Source organism: Nerophis ophidion, linkage group LG01, assembly GCF_033978795.1.
Source record: "Nerophis ophidion isolate RoL-2023_Sa linkage group LG01, RoL_Noph_v1.0, whole genome shotgun sequence".
Lineage (NCBI taxonomy): Eukaryota > Metazoa > Chordata > Actinopteri > Syngnathiformes > Syngnathidae > Nerophis > Nerophis ophidion.
The window spans coordinates 32,722,550-32,741,880 of record NC_084611.1 but is presented as its reverse complement, the minus strand read 5'-3'; the positions used below and the strand labels follow the sequence as shown (position 1 = coordinate 32,741,880).

At 39.4% G+C, this 19,331-nt stretch overlaps 1 protein-coding gene across 3 annotated transcripts in view; it reads left to right on the top strand.

Moving 5' to 3' along the window:
* Positions 1-10,547, top strand: part of grid2 (glutamate receptor, ionotropic, delta 2) — a 1,199,099-nt gene extending 1,188,552 nt beyond the window's left edge. The window contains exon 16 of one of the 3 annotated variants that reach the window (XM_061901055.1): positions 8,034-10,547. In XM_061901055.1, the coding sequence (XP_061757039.1) occupies positions 8,034-8,492 (459 nt within the window). In that variant the 3' untranslated portion in view covers positions 8,493-10,547. Of the gene's footprint in view, positions 1-962; positions 1,699-8,033 lie in introns of those variants that run through there. The other 2 variants (XM_061901073.1, XM_061901064.1) reach the window with 2 other exon arrangements.
* Positions 10,548-19,331: the final 8,784 nt, after the last annotated feature.

The following is a 19,331-nucleotide window of genomic DNA, read 5'->3' as shown; positions in this document are numbered from 1 at the left end:
ACCTCCTCCGCCAAATTTCACACTCGGCACAATGCAGTTCGAAATGTACCGTTCTCCTGGCAACCTTCAAACCCAGACTCGTCCATCAGATTGCCGGACGGCTATTGCGTGACTCATCACTCCAGAGAACCCGTCTCCGCGGCTCTACGTGCTTTACACCACTGCATCTGACGCTTTGCATTGGACCTGTTGATGTACAGCTTATATGCAGTCCCTATGCCAAAGTGCCTGATTTTATACACCTGATTCCGATCATTTGGATGGGTAGCCAAATACTGTTGGCAATATAGTGTATAAGGCTGTCAGAACTTCTGCATAACGGTTTTTGGACCATGTCTGATAGTTCATATAATCCATGTAGTTTTAGCATGAGAAGAACGGGCATTCCTCCTTTTGTTATTCATTCATTCGGCCTATTTTAAGTAACCATATTTTTCGCACGGGAACTGCCTGTCTGCTCATCCTAACCCTTTGCAATGATCTGTGTCAATGTGGCTCAAAGCTCTCATGTTGCCCTTTTTTTTTTGTTTGTTTGTTTTGTTTTCGTAGATAAGTACTCTGTGTTGAGGGGGAGAGAGAGAGAGACAGAGAGAGAGAGAGAGAGAGAGAGAGAGAGAGAGAGAGAGAGAGAGAGAGAGAGAGAGAGAGAGAGGGGCGTGCAATACAAAATGCCATTTAAACATCTCCCCTTTCCAGGTATTAAACGACTGTGTGGTGGTCTCTGAGGACACAACACAGGTCGACCTGCTTAAGTGTGTGCGCTGACTGACTGCCGTGTCTCTCTTCTCGCTCACCTCCCCACCTGTCTGCTTCTCCTATTGACTTCTCTTTGCCACCTTATCATCCTCCCATCTGCCTGATCTCATCTGCCATTCGCCCTGCCCTCTTTGTCCTACCTTAATTCGTGCGCTGCTTCCATCGTCCCCTCCCCGGCCGCCGCACGCATGCCCCGGCAAAACCAGAAGCAGGCAGATGGCCCGTCTGTCAGGCAAGCTGCCGATCCGTCCCCTCACGGCCCCAACGAGCACCCCCTCGTCCTGGGCGCTCAGACCCAGAACCAGACCTCCAACGCCTCCAACGCCACGACCCCCGCGGCCACCCGTTACCAGCCCCCAGCGTGCTGCGACATCCCTTGCGCCCTCATCGTGCAGCACTCCTACGAGCCCAACAACCCCTCCGAGCTTGCCCCTAAAATGAGAATGACCACCTTCACCACCTCACCTCCCACCCCAAGGTTATACATACAGTAAAACATATAAGTAAGGGCACGGTTATGAATCGTGTTGTTAAAACATGCATTTCCTTACCGTGTGGGTTTGTAATGAGGCCTTTCTCGAAAAACTTGAAAAATAGTGTCCAGTCGGAAGTCGATTCACATGGCCCCATTTGTCACGGTTTACCTGACACATGAAACGTGACAAATTAGGAGGGGTGCACTATCCACTTTATCGACTTCCGACTGGACACTATTTTTAGAGTTTTTCAAAAAACTCTAAAAATAGCGTCCAGTCGGAAGTCGATTCATATGGCCCCATTCGTCGCGGTTTACCTGACACATGAAACGTGACGAATTGGGGGGAGGTACACTATCCCCTTTATCGACTTCCCACTGGACACAATTTTTTTCAAAAAACTCTAAAAAAGTGTCCAGTCGGAAGTCGATTCATATGGCCCCATTCGTCGTGGTTTACCTGACACATGAAACGTGACGACTTGGGGGGGGGTGCATTAGCCACTTGATAAAAATCATTGTTGGTGATTTAACCCCCAATTTCAACCCTTGAGTACCAAGCAGGGATGTAATGGGTCCCATTTTTATATTGGACACTATTTTTTTCAAAAAACTCTAAAAATGGTGTCCAGTCGGAAGTCGATTCATAAGGCTCCATTCGTCGCGGTTTACCTGACATGTGAAACGTGACGAATTTGGGGGGGGGGGGCACTATCCACTTTATAAAAATCCCATTACCTCCCTGCTTGGCACTCAAGGGATAATGCACCGCTCCCAATTCGTCACGTTTCATGTGTCAGGTAAACCGCGACAAATGGGACAAACGGGGCCATGTGAATCGACTTCCGACTGGACACTATTTTTAGAGTTTTTCGAAAAACTCTAAGAATAGTGTCCAGTCGGAAGTCGATTCATATGGCCCCATTTGTCGCGGTTTACCTGACACATGAAACGTGACGAATTGGGACGGGTGCACTATCCACTTTATAAAACTGAGACCCATTACCTCCCTGCTTGTCACTCAAGGGTTGGAATTGGGGGTTAAACCACCAATAATGATCCCGGGCGCGGCCACCGGTGCTGCTCACTGCTCCCCTCACCTCCCAGGGGGTGATCAACAGTGATTTCCCCACATTTAGTGTGTCTGTGACAACTATGGGTACTTTTTAACTTTATGCGCTGGACGGCAGTAGAGTGTCAAATAACTTCAAATGTTTTTAAGATAAGCGTGGCTCGGTTGGTAGAGCGGCCGTGCCGGCAACCTGAGGGTTCTCGGTTCGATCCCCACTTCTGCCATCCTAGTCGCAGCTGTTGTGTCCTGGGGCAAGACGCTTCACCCACCTGCTCCACACTGGTTTATAAATGTAACGTGGATAATGGGTTTCACTGTATAACGTGTGTTGAGTCACTAGAGAAAAGCGCTATATAAATATAATTCACTTCACTTTTTTGTGGCAATTCCAAATTTGTCGACAGCGTCCGTTGCTATTCAAAGTGGCATTTCCATCATTTTCAGCAGACTGCAATTATAAATGATTAACCTGCCACCATCCTCTCATGCGAGATCACCCCAGGAATGGGGCCATATGAATCACTACTCTACTGTATCGTCGTGCGACATGGGGTATAGATATTTTTACAGATGATACTTGATACACCAAAGTAATGCCTTCACATTCTCATAGATTAGAGGAGATGTTTACTTTTTAGAAAGTATAATTAAAACCACTTCTCAAGTCAGTCTCCTTACTCACAACGGACAGGACCGACCAATGGTGATTGCCTCTTCTCCTTCACGCTCCATTCATTGTGTCATCACACCAAGTCTCGACACACCCTTGTTGAATTGTTCAGTGTGTGTATGATTAGTGATGGGAAAAGCATCAGTGGCCCCCCCGTCCTCGCCTTCTTCCCGCTGTCCCTTCCCTAATAGGCAACCAGGGGGGGTGCCTCCGTTGGTCCGCTCTGTCCTCCGGCTTCCAGAACCCATTGACACGAAGGACACAGTAGGTCAGTAAGTCTATCTTGATGCCCCCGCCTCCGAGAAACATTTTTGCACCGTCTGCAGAAACTTGACAACCCACAGCCTCCCTTCCTGTCAACACCCACACCTGAGACCCTTACCGTACCTCACCTGAATTTCAAACCCCGTTTCCATATGAGTTGGGAATTGTTTTAGATGTAAATATAAACGGAATACAATGATTTGCAAATCATTTTCAACCCATATTCAGTTGAATATGCTACAAACACAACATATTTGATGTTCAAACTGATGAACATTTTTTTTTGCAAATAATCATTAACTTTAAGAATTTGATGCGAGCAACACGTGACAAATAAGTTGGGAAAGGTGGCAATAAATACTGATAAAGTTGAGGAAGGCTCATCAAACGCTTATTCGGAACATCCCACAGGTGCGCAGGCTAATTGGGAACAGGTGGGTGCCATGATTGGGTATAAAAACAGCTTCCCAAAAAATGCTCAGTCTTTCACAAGAATGGATGGGGCGAGGTACATCCATTTGTCCACAACTGCGTAAGCAATTAGTCAAACAGTTTAAGAACAACGATTCTCAAAGTGCAATTGTAAGAAAATTTAGGGATTTCAACATCTACGGTCCATAATATCATCAAAAGGTTCAGAGAATCTGGAGAAATTACTCCATGTAAGCGGCATGGCCGGAAATCAACATTGAATGACCATGACCTTCGATCCCTCAGACGGCACTGTATCAAAAACCGACATCAATCTCTAAAGGATATCACCACATGGGCTCAGGAACACTTCAGAAAACCACTGTCATTAAATACAGTTTGTCGCTACATCGGTAAGTGCAAGTTAAAGCTCTATTTTGCAAAGCGAAAGCCATTTATCAACCACATCCAGAAACGCCGCCGGCTTCTCTGGGCCCGAGATCATCTAAGATGGACTGATGCAAAGCGGAAAAGTGTTCTGTGGTCTGACGAGTCCACATTTCAAATTGTTTTTGGAAATATTCGACACCGTGTCATCCGGACCAAAGGGGAAGCGAACCATTCAGACTGTTATCGACGCAAAGTTCAAAAGCCAGCATCTGCAACTTGCAGCAACATGCCCTTTCTCAACTACTTTGGCACATGTTGCAGCCATGAAATTCTAAGGCAATTATTATTTGCAAAAAAATAAAAAGCTTATGAGTTTGAACATCAAATATCTTGTCTTTGTAGTGCATTCAATTGCATATGGGTTGAAAAAGGATTTGCATATCATTATATTCTGTTTATATTTACATCCAACACAATTTCCCAACTCATATGGAAACGGGGTTTGTACAATGCCGCCCTACGAACCCCGTCCTTACGAGCCTCACCTCATCCCTTGCACAACACCATGTCCACCTATCCGAAAAAAGAGCATGAAACACCTCTCACGCAGTGTCACCATCCCTAGGACTTGTGAATAAGTTTTGTTTTAAGTTTTATTTAACCCTGTATGTGATGGTTGTAGTAATAACCACACCTTTGACTGAAGACTTAGATCCAGATTATGTGTAAGTGATACAGTCGTCCCTTGTTTATCGTGGTTGATGGGTACCGGACATAACCATGGTCAACGAATTTCCGCAAAATAGGATTTTTATCAATAATTCAAATATGTTCATAGTTAAAGCATAACAACTGAATAAGGCTCTAAACAAGAAGTTAATCATCTGTCCACTCGTAGTTTCGAGTGTGTTCTGCTGTAGATAATAGCACTCACTGGTAGCACGGAGGTTCCAGGCTCCCAGGCTACCGGGTCGTCGCCAGGCCACTACAACAGGGTCACGATGTGGAAATACTTTGTCTAATCCTGGGTAGTTCCTCTAAGTTAGAACTGGGACTGTATGTACTTGATACTACGGGTGGAAGTTGGTCAAAAACCCAGCAGACTTGTTAGAATTCCGTGTTGTTGGTATTGCTTGTCTGTGTTGTCATTCCACATTGCTCAAGCTAAAGCTGTGTTATTGATGTTGTAGATTAAGTGCATTTGGAATTTAACAGAGTTGGTCTTCGCTTTGACCGGACAGCTGCTGATACCTGATAGTGGTCGCAATTAGACTCAAGTATTGCGCCTACTTCAATGTTACACATCGCTCATGTCAAAGTCTCACCAATGTGGAGATGTTTTATTGATAAACACATCAATAAACAGTTAAAGATGAAGTCCACCAAAAAGTTGTTAAATTTGAGAGTCGTAATTATGATCAATAGTTGTGATGTTAGCATTCCGTGTAAAGAATTTTTTATTCCACATCGTTCAAGCCAAAGCTGTGTTATTGATGACAACGGTGAAATGAATCAAAAGAGTTAATCTCAACTTTCCAAGGACAGCTGCTGATAGCTGATAGCAGTCTCAGTCAGCCTGAACTACAGCTCCGAGTCCAACGCTATATCTCGTTGGTGTATGTTGACATCGCTTGTGTCAAAGTCCTACCAATGTGGAGATGTGTTTTTGACAAGCCAAGGGTTGAAGATGAAGTCCATCAAATAGTTGTACTGAAAACTTGAGACTGAAGATCAAGTAGCGCTAAGATGTTTGTGTTTTTGTTAGCAGTGTTCAACTTTAACCCCATTTGATTACGGTTCGGTCAAATTCCAAGTGGTTGATTTAGTATAACGTTAAACCGTGATTGATTACTGCACTTTGACAAATTCATGGTGATACTGCCCATTTCTAAGAAGCTCAGGTGCTAATCGCTACCGAAACTTAAATGCTAGCATCAATACTAGACACATTGACGTCTTTCTCAATTACAAATGACAACCGTTTTGCTTTCCAAATTCCAAATAGTTAGTAAATCGTTAAATTGTGATTGATTACTGCAGTTTGACAAATTCACAGTGATACTGCCCATTTCTAAGCAGTTCAGGTGCTCATCGCTACCGAAACTTAAATGCTAACATTAATACAAGACACAGTGACGTCTTTCCCGATTACAAATGACAACCGCTTTGCTTTCCAAATTCCAAATGGTTAATTTAGTATATCGTTAAATTGTGATTGATTACTGCACTTTGACAAATTCATGGTAATACTGCCCATTTCTAAGCAGCTAAGGTCCTAATCGCTACTGAACCTAAATGCTAACATTAACACAAGACACAATGATGTCTTTCCCAATTACAAATGACAACCGTTTTGCCTTTATCATTATAAAACTTTTACAAATGAAAGAAGGAAAATTAAATGCTAACATTAATACAATGACGTCTTTCCCAATTACAAATGACAACCGTTTTGCTTTCTGAACTCAAAATGGTTAATTTAGTATATCATTGAACCGTGATTGATGATTGCACTTTGACAAATTCACGGTGATACTGCCCATTTCTAAGCAGCTCAGGTGCTAATCGCTACCGAACTTAATGCTAACATTAATACATGAAACATTGACGTCTTTCCCAATTGCAAATGACAACCGTTTTGCTTTCCAAATTCCAAATGGTTAATTTAGTATATGGTTAAACCGTGATGTATTGCCGCACTTTGACAAATGCATGGTGATACTGCCCATTTCTAAGCAGCTCAGGTGCTAATCGCTACCGAACCTAGCGATTAACACAAGACACAATGACGTCTTTCCCAATTACAAATGACAACCGTTTTGCCTTTATCATTAAAACACTTTTACAAATGAAAGAAGGAGAAGATAAACATTTTTAAACAGTCAATATGGCTCTCAGGAAGCCAGAACAATATTTACTGTATTTTTTATTTTTTTTATTTTTTTATTTATTTTATTTTTTTTAATGAAACCTGCTTAAAAGATTTCAGTGTGTATGCCCTTTTGATATCGCGATAATTGATTTATGGTGAATATCTTTATTGATTGTCTGAACATATTAATAGAAAATAAGATAAATATTCCACTGTAATATATACAATACATGAATAGGAAATATTTCAACACTAAATTAAGGGCAAAAACATGTAAAATGCGCAAAAAAAAAAAAATGATGTGGCGCAGTGAAGGCACGATTTTTGAAGTCCGATATGGCGAGGGACGACTGTAGTTTAAGTGAATGTGACGTCACATGAAAAGGAGACGTGTGTCTCAATGTGAATTCTTTGGTATTTCAGCCATGTGACAGCAAGTAACGGAATGTGTGTTGCTGGCGTAAAGTTCTGCTGTGTAGTTTTGTATGTTGACACTCTGGAATGGTAAAGCACACAGCATGACGGTGGTGTGTTTTTTTCTCCAAGAATTCCAGATCCTTTGCACTCCCTTAGAGACTTTGTAGAAGTGTTTTGTACATTTTCCTCTCTCTATCTCTGTCAATATCCTGACCACAGCTATCACTCCCACCATCCTTTCCCTTCCTCTCCTTTCCTCCTGTCTCACACACACACACACACACACACACACACACGCGCACACACACGGTCATCACACCACCTTCACCCCTGTGATAACCTCACCTTTCCGGAATCATCCCAAACCACGTTGGGGTGGTGTTGATGCCGTCATCATCGTGTATCGTTTAACACTCTCCTCTTTCCTCCGGCTATGGTTGTTATCCATTGATATTGTCAAATGGATGTTGTTTCGATTGATGACGCAAAACCATCCCGCTCTTGTCTTCTCTTTCTAATCCTTCCTTTTCAACAACTTTATCTTCACTCTTTCCTCCATCTCCCAAACTGTTTACCCAACTCTCATTGATTTCCTTCCTTACTTGCCTCCATTTAAAACACTCTTTCCATCTTTTGGACCATCTACCGTCACTGTCTTCTGTTCTCCATTCTCCTCCTTCCCTCGCTCCCTCTCTCCGCCTTGCAGGACGATAAGGAGATCGACCTGGAGCACCTACACCGCAGGGTTAACAGCCTGTGCACAGAGGACGAAAGCCCCCACAAGCAGTTCTCCACCTCTTCCGTTGATCTGACGCCCCTCGATATGGATGCGCTGCCTGCCGCCCGCCAGGCCTTAGAGCAGATAAGCGATTTTCGCAACACGCACATCACCACCACCACCTTCATCCCCGAGCAGATCCAGACCCTCAGCCGCAGCCTGTCCGCCAAAGCGGCCGCCGGGTTCTCCGCCGGCTTCGGCAGCGGCGGCGGAGTGGGACTCCAGGACCATCGGACTGGTGGGGTCGGCCCTTTCCGGCAGAGGGCCCCCAACGGCGGCTTCTTCCGCAGCCCCATTAAAACAATGTCCTCCATCCCCTACCAGCCCACTGGCCCTGGACCTAACTTTGGATACGGCAACGACCCAGACAGGGGTACATCCATATAAGGTGCTTGGAATGCGGTTGGTTTGTTCAGGGGGATTATGAGGGGGTTATGGGAAGATGATGGGGCTTATAAAATAAATACAATGTTAGGGAGTTAGCGGATAGACATCCGTGTACATACGATCTTCTACCGTTTCAGTTTCTGCTCGGGTGATTCCATTTTGTATGAGAGATGCTGGAGGTGGTGTTCTGCTTGAATATTCCTTTTCAGTATAAGTTGTTGTTTTTTTTGCTTTATTGATGTCGTTCTTGTGATTGCTTGGGGGGATTCTTTTGGGAGTGTGTGATGGTTGTGTTTGATAACATGAGGATTGCTTCGTATTCTGGAGATGAACTGACTCCTGTTCCGGTCTAAAACCGCCCCTGAATTGCTCCTCATGGCTGGATTCACAAGCGTGTTTGAATCCTTAGGACAAGACTCCTCTAACTTCACCACCACATTGCTCAATTTCCCCTTCCCCACACCAAATGTCAAATTTTTTCCGAGGTGACGCTTTGACTGGACCTCCGGCCAAGACAACTGAACACATGCAAAACACCTTCCTGTGGTGCACTCAGACTTTAAGACAGTGCGTCGAAACGGCACCGTAGGAACAGTAGTTTGTCCGATGCGACTTCCCCTGAACTTTCTCTGCCATTTCGGTGCATCCAGCCCGTAACTTGACTCGACCATTCTTTGATGCACATTGAAGACTTCTTTGTGAATCCCACTGCACTGCACCAGTGCCCACAGACATGTAAGTGATTGTATGTAGAGCTCTCACATGTACTGTATGCTCTTCAAGTCATGTCCAGACATTTCAGACAGACTCTTAAGAAGGGTACCAATTAAAAGAGAAGCTAGTGGGGATAACAAAACCCAAAAAGGATTTCAAAGCGAAGGCTTAATATGTCTTTTAATAAGATTTGTTTCCCCGCCCCCCAAAAAAATCTTTTAATGCGTGGAATGTGTTTTGGTCACAAGAAAAAAAAAAGAACATTGTTCCAAGCTGTCTAATTGTTTGAACTGCTTAAATGAGTAATGCTGTAGTCTCTGTTCTTTGCTTCATCATTCAAAACTTTATTATTTGAGTTTTGATTCCAATGCCGCCATGACTATTTAGCTAAACATTTGTTTTCCCAGGTCACATCATGTTTATTCAGTTTCTGGGGTTTTGCGACAGTATTTTCAAAAGTCTAAGCGTAGTGGGAACCAGCAGCAAAGAAAGGAATGTCATGAGCAATCAGTTTTGGAAAATATTATAATTTATTTTTTCTGTAATGTTTAGTGTACTGTTTATATGACTTGTTTTTAAAGTGCCAATTAAGTCCAACAAGACCATTAAGGTGCATTTCAGCTCAGAAGAAGCGGGTGTGGTACAGAACATTTTGGTGGAAAAAATGCAATCCAAGCTGTTTTCGCCGACATTTAAAAATGTATAATGTTAGATGTTTAGAGTTTTCAGTTTATATTTAAGAGCAAAAATGTTGTGCATTAGAGAACTCGGCCAAAGTTCTTTTCCCTTGTTATTAGGCTGCAGTAGAGCTACCAAATGGCAAATAGAACACATACGTTTATAAAAGTTTTATTTAGTATAAATGAGAGACATTGTTAATGAACAAATGTATATTTTACATGTTAATGCTATTTTTGTTAAACAAAGAGGAAACTGTATCATGATGAGCTGTAGCGCTGAGCTTATTTTCTTTAAACATGCCAACAAACTCTTTTTGCTTTACATCATCTACATATTTGGTTCATTTTATTTGCTGGCTAAAATAACAAAAATTTGGCAAGTTCTTGATTAAAAAGAAGCATGCACAAACTTGCTCCTGTGCTATTTGTTGCCATTTTTTGGTTTTCATTTTAACATAGAACTACAGGATTCTACTTGATGATTTTAACAACACAAACAAAAGAAAATATGATGTACAGTATTTAATATAGGCCTATTTTGTTGTATGTGTTGCATATTATTCAAAACTGAACAAACCGGAGGCATCTGTTACAGGTGGCAAAGCTTTCTGTGTATAATTTGTCTAATAAACAGGTTTTCTACAGTGGGATGGTATTTGTTGTATTTGTAAAGACAAATCGACTAAGGATCATCCAATTCTTTAGCCCGAGATGAAGCCATGTGAGACTGTGGCCACTAGATGCCAGCACAGGAAAGTACAACATGAACTAAACAGGTGGTATGGTTTATATAAATGTTTCATAAATTGAATAATGTCTACATTTGTTATAGTTGTTTTTTTGCGGTTTTTGTGTGTGTGTGTGTGTGTGTTTGCACCCTGGTCATATTTTCCTTTGGAAGGTGAAAATGACTGTTTTAGTAGGTATCAATGACTTGGACGTTGTAACTCCCCTAAGTGACCACAGAGTGTCGCTGTTTCCTCCTGAGATAGCCAGATCATCGTGGAAGCGTCATTATCAGGTAAATAACATTTGTTGGTTTGTTTCTATTATTTTCCATGCATTTTTTTAATTTATTTTTTTTTCAATACAGGTTTTTATATAGAAATATATTGTTTTTAGGATCTCTGTGATTACCCAGCAAACTAGAATAGGTTCAAAAAGGTTAAGCATTAAATGTAAACATTTTGCATGCCTTGTTGATAATTTACTCTATAACCCAGAATTACTACAATATATTGTTAGGGTATCGAAATGTACCAAATAAATGTATTATTATTTTTTTGTTCCTTTTTCTTATGTTTTTAGAGTTAAAAAATAAATTAAAAAACAACATTTAGGAACAAAATGTAATATTGAAAAAAACAGAGAAAATTATGATGGTATGGTAAATTTGTTATTATTTATTTATCCTTATTTACCTATCTGAAGATGTAACTTAGTTGTTTTAGTCATACTGGAATTTCTTATCTACAAGAATGATCAATGGATTATTGTGTTGATTTCAAATGTACACTTATTAGGTGCAATTTGATCAATAAAACTAAAAAAAACCATACATTTTAGTCACATTTCGATTTCTAAACTAACAATCAAGCTAAAGAGATGAGTGTGTTTATTTTCTTAACAGTGCTATAGGTGCAATTTGATCAATTTAAATGCCAAAAATAATAATTTGAGGCACATTTTACATTTTTACAAAAAAACAATCACCAATATTCAATGGTTAAGAAATGTAGGTGCAATTTGTATCAATAAATGAAAAAAATATATATTTTTGTCACTTTTCTTTACAAACTAACAATCATAACCCTTCAAATTGATGGATAAATGTGTTTGTTTTGAAGGGTTATAGGGTGCAATGTGATCAATTTAAATGCCAAAAACTATATCATTTAAGACACATTTTACATTTTTAAAAAGTAACAATCACCAATAATCAATGGATAAGAAATTAGGTGCAATGTTTATCAATAAATGAAACAAATATATATTTTAGTCACTTTTCTTTACAAAACTAACAATCATAACCCTTCAAATCGATGGATAGTTGTGTTTTTTTTTTAAAGTTTTAGGGTGCAATTTGATCAATTTAAATGCCAAAAGTAATAATTTGAGGCACATTTTACATTTTTACAAACTAAAAATCACCAATAATCATCAACGGATAAGTAATTAGGTACAATTTCATCAATAAATGAAAAAAAAACATACATTTTAGTCACATTTTAATTTCTAAACTAACAATCATCAAACTAAACAGATGAGTGTGTTTATTTTTTCAACAGTAGTATAGGTGCAATTTGATCAATTTAAATCCCAAAAATTATATAATTTAAGACACATTTTACATTTTTACAAACTAACAATCACCAATAATCAATGGATAAGAAATTAGGTGCAATGTTTATCAATAAATGAAAAAAATGTATATTTTTGTCACTTTTCTTTACAAATTAACAATCATAACCCTTCAAATTGATGAATAGTTATGTTTGTTTTGAAGAGTTACAGGGTGCTATTTGATCAGTTTATATGCCAAAAGTAATAATTTGAGGCACATTTTACATTTTTACAAACTAACAATCACCAATAATCATCAAACTATTGATGGATAACTAATTAGGTGCAAATTTTATCAATAAATTAAATAAATATATATTTTAGTCACTTTTCTTTACAAACTAACAATCATAACCTTTCAAATTGATGGATAGTTGTGTTTGTTTTGAAGAGTTATAAAAGGTGCAATTTGATAAATTTAAATGCCAAAAGTAATAATTTGAGGCACATTTTATATTTTTACAAACTAACAATCACCAATAGCCCTGCGATGAGGTGGCGACTTGTCCAGGATGTACTTCGCCTTCTGCCCGAATGCAGCTGAGATAGGCTCCAGTGACCACCGCAACCCCGAACGGGACAAGCGGTAGACAAAATGGATGGATGGATGGACAATCACCAATAATTATAGATAAGTAATTAGGTGCAATGATATCAATAAACGGAAAAAAATATATATATTTTAGTCACATTCTAATTTCTAAACTAACAATCATCAAACTAAATGATGAGTGTGTTTATTGTTCAACAATGCTATAGGTGCAATTTGATCAATTTAAATGCCAATAATTATATAATTTAAGACACATTTTAAAATTTTACAAACTATACAATCACACAATAATCAATGGATAATAAATTAAAATATATATATATTTTAATCACTTTTCTTTACAAACTAACAATCATAACCCTTCAAATAGTTGGATAGTTGCGTTTGTTTTGAAGAGTTACAAGTTGCAATTTGATATATTTAAAGGCCTAAAGTAATCATTTGAGGCACATTTTACATTTTTACAAACTAACAATCACCAATAATCATCAAACTATCGATGGATAAGTTAGGGGCAATGTTATCAATAAATGAAAAAAAACAACCATACATTTTAGTCACATTTAGATTTCTAAACTAACAATCATTAAACTAAATAAATGAGTGTGTTTATTGTTTAACAATACTGTAGGTGCACTTTGATCAATTCAAATGCCAAAAATTATATAATTTGAGACACATTTTACATTTTTACAAACTAACAATCACCAATAATCATCAAACTATCAAAGATAACTAACTAGGTGCAATTTTTTTTTTTTTTAAGAAAAAAAACACACATTTTAGTCACATGTTTCTTTCTAAACTAACACATTCCCTTCTAATTGATGGTAAGTTGTGCTTGTTTTGAATTGTTAAAAGGTGCTATTTGATCACTTTAAATGCAAAAAATTCATAAATGAGGCTTATGTATTGTTATCAAGTCAAGTATTATATCCCAGTGTCATGTCACTTCTGTACAAATATGATCCATCAATCTCAACTCCTTTGTTTAAGAGAGGGCCAAATGTCTCCATTTGAGTCCATTTCACAGGACTCCTGTCTGATGTGGTGAGTTATAGTCCCATAGACTCAGTGAGCCACAGTCCGGACTTGAGGTCCCTCTCGTGTCCCCCCGCACTCCAGCCTTGTGCCTGTCGCGTCCCGGTCTCCCAGGAGACGGGAATGAGGACCGGCAGCACGCAGACCAGCACCCTCCCTCTCATCCTTCCTTCTATAGAGGAGGGGCCCCCACAAGCATGACCAATGGAACATAGAGTCTCCATTGTGGCCGCGACACTTTAATAATGGCCGGCTACAATATCCAACCTGTCGGTAGCCTCAGGAGCCCGGCTGGGGACGTTGGGCGAGGGAGGGGCCTTGTAGGTGGAGAGAGGGGGCCAACGCTCGGCGCCAGACCTCTGGTCCTTGCAAGACGTCCCTGTGATGGATGCGTGCATTGAAAATACACATTGCTTAACTCTTGCCTTTATAAATTACATTCTGTAAAACGTTATCAGTATTTAACTGTATGTTTGTCAGTAAAATACTGTGATCATATTCCTTCGTGTTATCACAAAAATTGCCTCCTAAGGAATTCCGTAGACCAGGGATTCTTAACCTTCTTGATTTTTTTTCCCCCACACCAGAGGGTCCCAGGACCCACTCAGAAACCGTATTACAGTGAATTAGTCATCTGACTCTTAATTTGAATGGTTTTAATAATCATATCTAACCTACAGTTTGACATGATAAACCTTGTCAAATGATTTCGAAGATTATGATCAATGCTTTAGTCAGGCTGATTACAAAAAACGGATCAAATGTACTGAAAAAGAAAAAGAAAAAAACCAAGACAAAAAATGGTGAAATTTCATTTACATACAATGATGCAGTGTTAAAATACCTAAATTCTAACTAATAGAATATTAACTACAATAATTGTCTATAATATATATATATATATATATATATATATATATATATATATATATATATATATATATATATATATATATATATATATATATATATATATATATATATATATATATACATATATACATATATACATATATATACTTGCTTGTAAGGATGAAACAGGCTTGTAGGGATGAACTAGCCTCTGTGGTTTTTTCCTGACCTAACTTGTATACATATATATATATATATATATATATATATATATATATATATATATATATATATATATATATATATATATATATATATATATATATATATATATATATATACTTGCTTGTAAGGAGGAAACAGGCTTGTAGGGATGAACTAGCCTCTGTGTTTTTTTCCTGACCTAACTTGTATACATACATATTATATATGTATATATATACATATATATATATATATATATATATATATATATATATATATATATATATATATATACTTGCTTGTAAGGATGAAACAGGCTTGTAGGGATGAACTAGCCTCTGTGTTTTTTTCCTGACCTAACTTGTATACATACATATTATATATATGTAAATATGTATATATATTAGGGGTGGGCAAATGAATGCGTTAATTACGAGTTAACTCATCAATCTATTAACGCCGACAATTATTTTATCGCACATTTGCGTATGTTGTTTAAATGCTTTTATTTTGTTAACGCCTTTTCTTAACAAGATGGCGTCGCCCGCGGCGTCGAGGGGCTCTTGGTAAAGATGGAACATTTGGCAAAAATACCGGAAAATTTTGCAAATTTCATGGCTGGCTTACAGCGTGGTCACTCCGGGATCACTTACGACCGCCAGACAATTCTGAATGTGGATAGATCGGGCCGTTTTGGACTGAATGAGGCGTGCTTGCTAGACCGGCTAGCTAGCATGGGAATACTTTGCCGGCTACATCCAGCGGCCTGTGAAGCAGCGGAGTATGTGTGTTGTCTGTCTATTTATGAATAATGCAGACGAGGAGTGTTGGCTGAGTTCTTAACGTTTGCTTTCAGAGCGTGCATATTACAACGTACAAGATGACGTCATGGCGACACAACCTATACCGGGCTACCGCGCATGCTCGTCACTCCTGTTGCATGCTGGGTAGGGTAGTTCTTTTTTTCCCTGGCTCATAATATCACAATATAGTACCATGTATATGCGTTCAGTTTATCAAAGCACCAAGCAAACAATCGGAAAATTCCCATCATATCAATTCCTAGATATGGTCATAATTATTTTAAGTGCACTACGCAGAATAAACACACCATTATTAATATTGCTACTACGGATAATTTGATCAAAAATTCCCTAAAACAGCCCACTACCTATAATATAGTTTTTTTAAACATAAGATCCCTGATAAAAAAAAAATGTTTCTGCTGTTACCTCAGAAATTGCCTGTTCAGATGTTATGATTGTGGCTCAGAGATTTGTATGTAGATTATATTTATTTTCCATAACAAACAGGATAACTTAAATACCCTGGCAGTGGCAATAAGCTTAAATGTTTGTATTTACATTTTTTGAGTTGATTTTCATAAAATATGCTATTTAACTGCTACTGTTTAACAAGGACTGATTTAAATTGTGTTTGCACAACAAATGTTTTGGCGCTTTTGTTCATGTGAGAGAATATTCCAATAAAGGTGCACTACACACTACTTTTGAATTCATTATTGGGCTTTGCGTATACAATGCAGTTAATCGCGATTAATCAGAGAAATAGTGCGATTAACTTCGATTAAAATTTTTAATCGTTGCCCAGCCCTAATATATATATATATGTATATATATATATTAGGGCTGGGCATATATATATATATATATATATATATATATATATATATATATATATATATATATATATATATATATATATATATATATTATATATATATATATATATATATATATGTGTGTGTGTGTATATATACTGTTGATACATGATACTGTTTCACAGTATCATGTTAAACCCGCTCGACATCCATTGCTTTCGGTCCCCTAGATGGGGGGGTGCCCACATTTGAGGTCTTCTCCAAGGTTCTCATGGTCATCATTGTCGCTGGCGTCCCACTGGGTGTGACTTCTCCTTGCCCACTGGGTGTGAGTTTTCCTTCCGCTTATGTGGGTTCTTCCGAGGATGTCGCAGTCGTAGTGGTTTGTACAGTCCTTTGAGACATTTGTGATTTAGGGCTATACAAATAAACATTGATTGATATATGAATACAATTACATACAGGAATGGCTCAGAAAATTTGAATATTGTGATAAAGTCCTTTATTTTTTGTAATACAATTAAAAACATGAAAATGTCATACATTCTGTATTCATTACACATCAACTGAAATATTGCGAGCCTTTTTTCATCTTAATGTTGCTGATTATGGCATACAGCTTAAGAAAACTCATAAAAATTTAATATTTTCTGAGACCAAGTTAAAAAAAAAAGGATTTATAACAGCAAAACAAAATCAAACATTTGAAAATGTCAATTAATGCACTCAGTACTTGGTTGGGAATCCTTTTGCAGGGATTACTGCATCAATGCGGCGTGGCATGGAGGCAATCGGCCTATGGCATTGCTGAGGTGTTATGGATGCCCAGGATGCTTCAATGGCGGTCTTCAGCTCATTTGCATTATTGGGTCTGGTGTCTTTCCGTTTCTTCTTCACAATACCCCACAAATTCTCTATGAGGTTCAGGTCAGGGGAGTTGGCAGGCCAATGGAGGACAGTAATGCCATGGTCAGTACACCAGTTACCGCTGGTTTTGGCACCGTGGACAGGTGCCAGATCATGATGGAAAATTAAATCATCAGCTCTATGGAGATGATGATTTAATATGATGTTTGATTATGGAGATGATGATTTAATTTTCCAGCATGATCTGGCACCTGTCCACAGTGCCAAAACCAGCAGTAACTGGTGTACTGACCATGGCATTACTGTCTTCCATTGGCCTGCCAACTCCATCATCTCCATTGAGCTGGCCCTTTGATGAGGTGGAGACTTGTCCAGGGTGTACACCGCCTTCCGCCCGATTGTAGCTGAGATAGGTTCCAGCGCCCCCCGCGACCCCAAAAGGGAATAAGCGGTAGAAAAATGGATGGATGGATGGATGGATGGATCTCCATAGAGCTTTTCAACAGATACAGCTTCAATAGCCGTATTCCCATGGTCAAGCCACTCCTGAACTCTAGACAACGGAAGTTCCCTCAGTCAGCAATGGTTTGGGGAGCCATGTCAGCTGCTGGTTTTGGTCCACTGTGTTTCATCAAGTCCAGAGTCAATGCAGGTGTGTACATGCTTTTATCATCTGCGGTCCTCTCCAAGGTTTCTCTTAGTCATTCACATTGACATCCCACCGGGTTGTGAGTCTTTCCTTGCCATTTTGTGGGATCTGAACTGAGGATGTCATCGTGGCTTGTGCAGCCCTTTGAGACACTTGTGATCAATCACAAGGGCTATATAAATAAACATTGATTGATTGATTGATTTGTAATTAACACATGCTTTCCTTTAATTTGACAAGGTTGTAAGTAGGTTAAATATAATTATTGAATATGATTCAAATCAAGAGTAAGATACTAATTCAGTGTTGATATTATCTATGTAGTGGAAACTTTGGGGGCCTAAGGTCAAAAAGGTTAAGAAGCCCTCCCTTAAATCAGTTTACATTTACATTATTTTGTTGTGATATACGATTACAATATTTACTGATAAATAATTTGAAATACAATGGTGTGTCCCTCACCCACCTGGATCAGAAACACTCATATGTGAGAATGCTGTTCATAGATTTCAGTTCAGCATTCAACACCATAATACCACAACAACTCACCTGCAAACTTGGCAAACTGGGCCTCAGCACCTCACTCTGCAATTGGCTGCTTGACTTCCTTAGTCAGAGGCCACAAGCAGTACGTGTTGGTAACAACACCTTAAGCACCATTACCCTGAGCACAGGGGCCCCACAAGGCTGTGTGCTCAGTCCTCTGCTCTTCACTCTACTGACACATGACTGCACACCAACCTACAGCTCCAACCACATCGTTAAGTTTGCGGACGACACAACTCTGGTGGGTCTCGTCACCAAGGCGGACGAGACTCACTACAGGAAAGAGGTGGACCTTCTGACCACGTGGTGCAGGGACAACAATCTCTTGCTGAATGTCAGCAAGACAAAAGAGATTGTTGTCAATTTCCAGAGAGGCCACACTTAACACCTGCCACTGACCATCGGTGGTGCTGCAGTGGAGAGAGTAAGGAGCACCAAATTCCTGGGGGTGCACATCAGTGAGGACCTGTCATGGACCACCAACACCGCATCACTGGTGAAGAAGGCCCAACAGCGCCTTTACTTCCTGCGAAAACTAAAGCAGGCAAGTGCTCCACCACCCATCCTGACCACTTTTTACAGAGGCACCATTGAAAGCATCCTTTCTAGCTGCATCACTGTGTGGGGCGGAAGCTACACTCAACACAACAGGAGAGACCTGCAGCGCATCGTGAAAACAGCTGGGAAAATCATTGGTGCACCACTCCCATCTCTTCAGGACTTATACACCACCCGCCTCACCCGCAAAGCACTCACAGTTGTGAGTGAC